Genomic DNA, 9,480 nt, shown 5'->3' with positions numbered 1-9,480 from the left:
TGAACCAGCCCAATTTTGAAGGAAGGACAGAAAAGTCCTGGCTGGGGAAACAGGCTCCCAGCAGATGATTTGCGCAACTGCAGTGGAAGCTTGGAAACGTGTGCTCCAGAAAAAAGGCCTGGGCCTCCTTCCTCCCCCCAGCACTGATGCTGAGGCTGCACCCGCCCCAGCTGGGTGCACTGATCAGCTGCTCGGTGGGCGCTTGGCGACCAGCACACCTGGAGCTGGGGCTCAGAAACGACCACTAGACTGACAGCAGCAGGACCCGGCAGGATGCTCACACCCAAAAGCCACCACCTGAAAGCCAGCGGCCAGGGCTTGCCCGCACAGCATCCCTGCCATCACCAGTCCCCACATGCACCTCTTCCTGCAGCAGCGGATGGGGGGCTTGGCAAGTCACCTGCCTTGGAGATCCTTGTTTGTGGTCCAGGGCCACGGGGACAGCACCCTGGGGCTTGTTTTGGCAGAGGCCAGCCCTCGTCGAGTCAAGCAGCATCGCGGGCCGGGCGTCAGGGACGGAAAAGTCTCGGCAGCCTTGCAGAGACGCACACTCGGGGAAGTGGAAGAGCATGGGGGTGAGCCCCTCGGGATGGGGACGGGGGGACCCGCTGCTCTGCGGAGCCACCCTAGGTTTGGAGGGGGCTCGCCTCCCGCTCCCGGGCTGGTTCCCGGGGTGATACTGCATCCTCGTCGCAGGGGCTGTGTCCTCCTCCCCTCACCGCCACCATTCCCCCTACATCCCACTCGGATCCCCGCGTGGGCGACTCGCCTCCCGCTGCCCCAAGGATGAGCAGAGCCGGAGCAGGGCGAGGGCAGCGTGCGACCGCCCGCTGCGGGGCAGTCCCTCCGGCACCCGCACCGCAGGCTCCGTCCCGCGCCCCCCTGAGCCCGCCCCCGCCCAGAAAACAACGCCCCAGGGAAGGCAAACCCCTACCTGCCCCCGGACGGACGGAGGGACGGACCGTGCAGAGCGGGGATGTCTCGGGCAGGAGAAGGGGAGCGGCGGAGTTGGGGGCCGGGAGGGGCGGCGGGGCTCGCTCCGAGGGAGGCGCCGCCGGAGCGGAGCGGGTGCGCCCTGCCCGGCCCCGCAGCCCTGCCCGGCCCCCTGGCTATGCCCGCCCCCCCGCCGCACCCCCCCGCCGTCCCCTGCCCGCCCCACCCGCGCCCTGCCCTTGCCCCAGTTCTTGCCCCATCCCCTCTCGCCCCTACCCCTCAGCCCACCCCAGCCACTCTCCTACCCTAGACCTTGCGCCTGCCAGGTCCCAGTTACTGCCCCAGCCCATACCCCTGCCCACAACTCTGCCCCTACCCCTACCCAAAGCCCTGCCCCTCTCCCTTTCCCAGCCCCTGATCTTCCCGCATCCCTGCCCTTCTCTGCCCCAGCCACTGCCCGTTTCCCAACCCGGGTCCCTGCCCTGCCCAGCTCAAGACCGTCTCCGTATCCCCACCCCAGCCCTAGTTCCTGCCCCGGCCCCTTCCCTGTCCCAGCTCAAGACCGTGTCTGTATCCCAGACCCTGCTCCTGTTCCTACTCCCTCCCCAGCGCCAGCCCTGCTTGAGCCCCTGACCCCGATCCTGCCCCTAAACCATCTCTGCCCTTGCCCCGGCTGCAGCTCCTGCCCTGCCCTCCCTGTTACAGCACCTGTTGCTGCCCCCAAACCTGCTCTGCTGCTACCCAGTCCTGGTTCTTGCCCCCGCTCCTGCCCTGCCCTGCTCCAGCCCCTGCCTGAGCCCCTGCTCCCGTTCCTGTCCCTGCCCCAGCCCCATCCTTTGTCCTCAAGACAAGTCCCAGCCTCAGCCCCAAGCCCCAGCAGCCAGGCACAGGGGATGCCAGCCCTCGGGCCTGGGGGGCTGACCCCTTCAAGTAAGCCATCCGATAGGAGGCTGGGATGCCCTGTGCTGCCAGCACCCTGCACAAATGCATCTGCCAGCCCGGCCCTTGCACCCCTGGGTACTACCCCAGGCTTCATGGAGTGCAGCCAGTGACTAGGGCTGGTAGCGTGACTCTGCCAAGGGATGCACACTGGGGTGGGTGGCTGGGCGACCCAGGTGACACTGCTCATGGTGACACTGCTCAGGGTCATTAAGGCCCACCAGTACCCCCAGGGTGCTGGCATTGCCTGGGTGCACAGCATCACCCCAGACCCACACCCTTGCCTGCTCCTGCACCCAGGTCCCACTGTACATAAGGAAGGGACGCAATCCTGCCACTATCCTGGCAACCAGGAGATGGAGAGACAGGTCTACCAAGGGCTGTGCCCCTGCCCGAGGGAGGTACATAGTGGGCACGGGGACCTTGTGAACATGTCTGCTGTGGTCTTGGCATCCTCCCCAGGACCAGCGCCTGCCTGGGAAGAGACATGAGCTAGCTTGTCCTGCAGCACCAAAGCAGTCCTGGTGTCCTGACTTCCTCCCCAGGGAGGAAACTGCATCGGGAATAAACATGCCATCACCTAAATAACACACACTGGCTCTATCTGTTTGGCTGAGAAAAGGAGGAGAAAAACTCAAGTGAAATAAATGCTGGTCCAGCCCCCACTACGGTGGTGAGCATTTTTGCATGGGTGTTGGGAAGCTCAGTGGGATAGCAGGCCTCTGGTGGGAAGACCCCAGGCTGGGGTGCAGCTGCCTGGGCGCCTCACAGTCCTGGGTGGAGTGTGTTGGGGGGGGGGGGGGGGTGACAATCCCTGGAATCCCACTGCTGCACTCCCAGGCAGGAACATCTAAATATTTCAGCAGAGTAGCTGAGCCCTGTCAGGTTGCATTTACTTCTGGCAGGGTAAGTGCTGGGAGAAGGGGAGGAAAGCAGGGAGAGAAGATGCTCTCAGAAGATGAGTCATCTCCCAGGAGATGGGGACAGCAGCTGCAGGGCCCGATTCTCCAGGGTCTCCACATCCACTTAATTTCCCTCTACAGATGCTCTTGCCTCCTGGACAGGTGCAGGGCTGTGATTCAGCCCTCATTGTCCTAATGGCCAAGTCTCACCCCATAAGCACATCTCAGGGGGCTGCTGCCAGGCTGTGCTTGGGGGAAGAGGGGCTTTGGCAATTGTGTTCTGAGCCCAGTGGGCGGCAGCACGCCCAGGACCCTCTTGGATGCGGCACAGCCCAGGCTATAACAAATTCCCCCTACTCCCCCCCTATAAAAAATGAGGGCTAGAAATAAATCCAAGCGGTTATGGGCAGCGGGGAGCAGACAGGGAAAGCGTTAAATCACTGGGGGAAGCCAAGGCTTCCCTTGGGAAGGGTAGGGTAGGGTAGGGTCTCGTCGAGGATGCTGCCGAGCCAGTCTGGCGGGATGCGAGGCCCCGCAGCCCTGAGGCCACGGCAGACGGGCGGGGGAGCGGATCCCGGTGGGGAGGAGCCGGGGAAGCGTGTCCTCCCCTCCGCCGGGAGCTGGGCGGGCAGGATGCCCAGGCGGTGTTTTCCGGGAGGTTTCCTCCCGTCCCGGACACACAACCACTGCCCGCCCGGCAGCGTCCCGCACCCGCGGCGGTCGAGGTCGAGGTCGAGCTCGAGGAGCTCCTCCTCCTCCTCTTCCTCTGCCTCCTCCTCCCCTTCCTCTTAGCCGCTGCACTGTGGGACTTGTAGTCCCCCCGCCTCGCACGTGGGGCACGACTACATTTCCCGAGGGCCCCCCACGTCCTCCTCCTCCTCTTCCTCCTCCTGTGCTTGCTGCGGCTCCGGTGGCGGTGGGGCCGCGGGGAGCCCCGGGACACCTCCCGCCCCACAGCGCTCGGGCTGGTACGGCCCCTCGCCCCCATGCCTGCGGCCCCCCAGGTACGGCCCGGACTGCGGGGGTACGGGGTGCTGGGGTTCCTCCGGTGCTGGGGTGCCAGGGGTCCCTGGGGTACCGAGGGTGTGGGGTGTCCCCGGGGTGCTGAGTTGCCTGGGATGCCGGGGGTGTGGGGTGTCCCCGGGGTACGCAGGGTCTCGGGGTGAGCTGGAGCCGTGCAGACCCCCAGCCACCCCCCAGCACCTGAAGAAGCCACCCATCGCTTGGGTGGTGGGAGGGGGAGGGGAGGCAGAGAGGTGCCCGCACAGTGGGCGAGGGTGTATTTTGGGGAGCTTCCTCTGCCTTGTTTTGGGAAGGTGCCCCAGGGACTTGTGCACCCCCATCCCCTGCCCGCTGGGCAGCTCCTCACAAAACGCGTTGTGCTTCAGCAGCGTTGCTTCTGTGCAACCAACATGTGGCTGGGGGGAGAGCATCCCCCCCGCGAGGCTGTCCCATCTGGACCGTGGTGGCCGTGGCTCCGCTGGGAGCTGTGCCTGAGCTTGGCCGCCTGCATTGCCCGTGGCCCTGGGTTGACAACCACATAGCACGACGGCAATCCGTTGTCAAATTCGTGCCGTGATAACCTGGTGATAAACAGGTTCACACGGTGATAACCGCCTGTGCTCTGCTCCCTCTCCTCTGCTTGGCTTGCGTTGGGGCAGAGTGATGACATCCCGAGCTGGGAGCATCCCTTAGGACTTATGCCCACTCACCTTGAGTGGCAGCAGCTCAGTAGATGGTCTGGAGAGGTGGAGCTGGGTCTGGCCAAATAGGTTCAGGGTTGGGGTCCCTGAATACGTGGGGATGCATATTCCAGGAGTTAGGAGCTGCTGCTCCTGGGAATAGTGGCATCGAGGCAGTGGCATGGAGCTGCATCCTGGATTTAATGGAGATGGCTTCCTTTTGGCCAGGGATAAGCACGCGTATCCACCCTGGATGCAAAGGAAAGGAAATGGGGCGTATCTGCTTCCAAAACAGGTTTGGAGCGGAGGGTGGAAAGCAGCCCATCGGGGTCCCAAAGCATGCGGCAAGGGGCTGCCCCACAGAGAGTGGCTGCTGGAGGTGATGATCACTCACATCTTCAGCCCAGCTCAGGGACGAGCAGGTGATGGGGCATAGTCCAGGCAGTCACGTCTGGCAGGGGCCCCAGGTGGGCATGGCACAGCATGATGCTGGGGGTGTGTTTGGCAGGAGTTTATCCCCTGCTCCTTCCTACTTGCTGTTCCTGGCACAGCAAGGGGACTGCAGTGCTCCATTCGGCACCCAAACTGGCACCGGCTCTGGGAGGTAGCCGACTGGCAGTAAGTGAGCACCGGGATCCCTGCCCTGCTCCCCAGGGACCTATTTAAGCGGTAGGGGCTGTTTGCCCAGGTGTGAGAGCTCCAGGATGTGCATATTTTGGTGTTGCTCAAGCACTAGTGCTGAAATCCCATGGGAATGCTGCTGGAGTGGTGAGTCCTCACTGGGGCAAACGGGCACCCTACTTGTTGCTGCAGCTTCTGGTTTTGATCACAACTGGCTTTCCCATGCAAGCACCAGCTCATTTCCCTGTTAGTCATGTGTGTTATCTAGGGGGGGTCTTGCAAGGGGAGCCCCCCAGTCTGGCCATGCAGGATGGCAGTGGAGGGCATGGACTGGACCGTGGACTTAGTTTTTAATGACTGTGATTAGTTGTTCTGCAATTAGCAGGGTAATGGGGTTTCTAGACCTTGCTCCTGTGGCGTGGACTGGCACATGTGGATTTTTATGGCTCAGAAAGTGCTGTCAGTGACTTCTTGTGGGAGTGGGGAGCACTGGGAGGACGCCCAGGCCATGCCTTATCCCTTCCCTGCCTTCATCCCGTGACTGCTGATCAGGATTCCCCAGCTCTGCCAGCTTTCCTGAGGCCAAGCCTCAGGATCTGAGCATTTAATCCCCCTCTGGACTGTGAACCTTGTGGCACTATTGCATTCTCCCCAGGCAGGGTGATGCCGCCCGAGCATTGTGTCCCATCAGGGTGGAGGAGAGCTGAGGGGCAGTCACTTGCCTGCAGATCACCTAAAGTCCCGCCGACCGCCCAGTTAATGTATAACTTGGGCAGCCCCGTGCCCGGTGTGCACATTAACTCCCTTTCACAACCGGTGAAAGTAGTCCCCACGGCTGCTGCCATCTCTCTCCAGAGCATCCACGGCGCAGGGTGTCTGCATCTCTCTGCCTCTGGGTCTCCAGCGGAGCAACTCGGCTCAGAGAAAAGCTTTGTTTCAGGGAGGGAGTAAAACCCCACTGGCTCTTAATAGGGAGAAAAACAAGTAGATGGGAGCCGAGGACGCCCCAATGCAGAGCCAGGCACTTCATGCATCCAGGCTCTTTTATATGAGATTTACAAATTCCATCTGAATTGCCCCCCCCCGTGTCTTGCACAGTGAGACGTGCGGCTGCTTTTCTTCTTGCAAGAACATCTCCTGGGGAGCAGGTAGCGGTATTTATTTGCCTTGCGATTATGGAGGAATTTGAGCCCATGCCAAACGTTGCTTTCTCCCCAGAAACTGCAGCGACGTGGCTTTCAATGCATTGGAGAGCGCCTGCGGCCAGAGAGGGGCTGCCTGGCCCAGCAAAGCCTGTTTAGCTGACGGTCCCAGGGACACCACCACCATCCTACTGCAGAGCCGGTGGAGCCATGTCCCAGAAGGATGATGGCACCAAAAAGCCAGTGTCGGAGACGGCACTGGACCAGCGCTGGAAACTACAAGTCTTCTACCTCTGCTTCTACGGCTTCATGACGCAGATCCGGCCTGGGGAGAGCTTCATCACCCCGTATCTCCTGGGGGCTGACAAGAACTTCACGCAGGCAGAGGTGAGCTACGGGTAGCCTGTGCTCCCCTGGTGTCCCCCTTCCAGCCATGATCACCACCCTGGGGCTGGCTGGAGCATCGTGTTGCTGCCCTGGGGTATGGAAGTGTACGGTGATATGTGGTGGTGCTTTGTGGGTGGGGGCAGAAGGTGGCGTGTGTCCATCTGGCAGCATGTCCCTGACCCACTGGGCTGCGAGGTCACCCTGTCCCCTCAGTCCCAGGCTCCTTGTGCTCAGGCTGGAAGCCACTTTTAGGGGGTGATGTCTGACCCCTGCCTGCCTGAGCTGCTGGTGGGATGGCAGGGGGGTGCTGGGCTGGGAGAAGCCCCATCCTGTTTCACTGGGGAGACCCTCCCATGCTGGTGCGGTGTACAGTGGGGGGAACAGGGCTGGTCACCGCTGGGCTGCTGGCAACGATGGGGTTAGATGAGGAGGGGCCACATGTTGTTGTCCCCAACCAAGGGACACTGGCTCCGGTCCTAGCAGGCTGCTGTGTTCGTGGGAACGCTGTGTTCCCAGCACGGGAGGGAGCCAGGGCTCAGCCAGGCCCCCGGCGGAGCACCCTGCTGGCCACATTCCTTCCCCAGGAGGTGCTGCCATGGGGGTCAGCAGCTGGTCAGTAGTCAGCTGCACTCCTCTGGGCTGGAGGCATCTCCCAGGGATGTGTCCAGTGCTCAGCCCTTGCACACACGGCAGGTGACCAACGTGATCACGCCAGTGCTGACGTACTCCTACATGGCCGTGCTGGTGCCCATCTTCCTGCTGACGGACTACCTGCGCTACAAGCCGGTGCTGTTGCTGCAGAGCCTCAGCCACATCTCCATCTGGCTGCTGCTGGTGTTGGGCACCTCTGTCCTGGCCATGCAGCTGATGGAGTTCTTCTACGGCATCACCATGGCCGCCCGCATTGCCTACTCCTCCTACATTTTCTCCCTTGTTGCCCCGTCCCGCTACCAGCGTATGGCCAGCTACTCCCGCTCCGCTGTCCTCCTGGGCGTGTTCACCAGCTCAGTCCTGGGCCAGCTCTGCGTCACCGTGGGTGGCGTCCCCTTCCTTACCCTCAACTACATCTCGTTGGGCTTCGTCAGCTTCGGCCTCGTCCTCACCCTCTTCCTCGAGCGACCCCGGCGCAGCCTCTTCTTCAACCGTCCTGAGGGGGCTGGCGATGAGGCTGCGCCTGCTGAGCTGGACAAGATGGCTGGGGGAGACACGAGTGGGAGGACGCGGGGCTGGCGGGAGGCGGTGCTGTGCCGTATGCTGCGGGAGTTGGGAGCATTAGCCAGGCAACCCCAGCTCCGGCTCTGGTCCTTGTGGTGGGTCTTCAACTCAGCTGGTTACTACCTGATGCTGTACTATGTGCACATCCTCTGGAATGAGATCTACCCCACCACAGACAACCGCCAGGTGTACAACGGAGGAGTGGATGCCGCTTCCACGCTGCTGGGTACGTTGCCCTGGGCTGGGAACACTGGGGATACAGGGAAACAGCCCTGTTCCACTGCATCCCTGGGACTGGTGGTCCTTGTGGCATTTTTGGGGCTATAGGGGGTGTTATGGCAGTGGTGATGAGATAAGCATCACTGGATGACATGAGCATGACTCGGCTGGGGGGATGCAAGGTGGTCCCGTGCTGGTGAGGTGTTCACAGCATCCTTCATCCCCTCCCCAGGGGCCGGAGCCTCTTTCGCCGCTGGCTATGTGAAGATCCGGTGGACGCTGTGGTCGGAGCTGGTGATTGGGGTGGTGACAGCTTTCCAGGCAGGGCTGCTTCTGCTCATGAGCACCACCAGCAACATCTGGCTGTGCTACATCACCTATGTCCTCTTCCGTGGCTCCTACCAGTTCCTGGTGCCCATCGCCATGTGCGTGGTACCCCTGGGGACCTGCTCCCACCCCAGCAGCTGAGCTGGCACCAGGGGCTCACTGGTACCCCTGTTTTTCCCAGTTTCCAGATTGCTACCTCCCTCTCCAAAGAACTCTGCGCACTGGTCTTCGGGGTCAATACCTTCTTTGCCACTGTGCTGAAGACCATCATCACGCTCATCGTAGCCGACAAGAGGGTCTTGGGTTTGTCTGTGCATCCCCAGGTAGGGATGAGGGGCACCTAGGATGGAGGTCCCCTAATGGTGTGGGATGAAGTTGGGGGTGGAGGGCGCTGCAAGCATTGCTCTCTCTCCACCTCTCTTGCAGTTTTATGTGTATTTTGGCTACTTCACGCTGCTGGCAGTGGTCTACCTGCTGGCGGCCATCTGTGTGGGCATCCAGCACAGTCGCCGAAAGCAGCCAGCAGAGCTGGCCCTTGCCAACGAGCTATGCCAGCTGCCTGACGAGGTGCCAGTACAGGAGAAGAGCCTGGAGGCAGGTGCCATACAAGCTTAAGCACCGTCACCACCGTGGCCAGGTCTCGGCTGCATAAGCGAGCATCACTTTCACCGTGTGCTTTTTCTCCTGTCCTGCTGGTGGTCCTTGGTGCCAGCCTGTTGAGGACATACCCCTTGGGAACCGTTTTCTGCTCCATGGGGGCAGGGGCTGTGCCCTCAGCCCCCAGCCACAAACACAACCAGAGCAGGGGCAGGGTGCCCATGACTGCCACCACCGGGTACCACGCAGGGATATGGATGGAGTCCGGGTGGTCTCCTGGCCACCAGCTCCCATCATTGTGCAGAGCGAGGCTACAAGAGCGTAATGTCTTTTTATTCAGTGCCTTTAGAAAATGATTTATAGGACACAACCGACAAAAAAAATATAAAGATCCACAGGCTTGAAATTGCATTAATTACACAAAATACAGTAGACTGTAAGAAATAGACTGTGTGACTCGCACAGCTTTTATGGTAATAATTTCCATACAATAATAAAAAGCTAGTTACAGATTTC

General features: G+C 61.3%; 1 protein-coding gene across 1 annotated transcript; it reads left to right on the top strand.

The window, feature by feature from the left end:
• The first annotated feature begins 6,429 nt into the window (after positions 1–6,429).
• Positions 6,430–9,473, top strand: SLC19A1 (solute carrier family 19 member 1). The gene is made up of 5 exons (XM_074144702.1): positions 6,430–6,606; positions 7,300–8,047; positions 8,273–8,465; positions 8,549–8,690; positions 8,794–9,473. Exons 1-5 carry the CDS (start codon positions 6,430–6,432, stop codon positions 8,980–8,982), a joined length of 1,449 nt encoding a protein of 482 aa, XP_074000803.1. The 3' UTR covers positions 8,983–9,473.
• Positions 9,474–9,480: the final 7 nt, after the last annotated feature.

The sequence above is a fragment of the Numenius arquata genome, chromosome 3, assembly GCF_964106895.1.
Source record: "Numenius arquata chromosome 3, bNumArq3.hap1.1, whole genome shotgun sequence".
NCBI classification, from domain to species: Eukaryota; Metazoa; Chordata; class Aves; order Charadriiformes; family Scolopacidae; genus Numenius; species Numenius arquata.
Note: the sequence above shows the minus strand (reverse complement) of the source record. Positions and strands in the feature narration are given on the sequence as shown.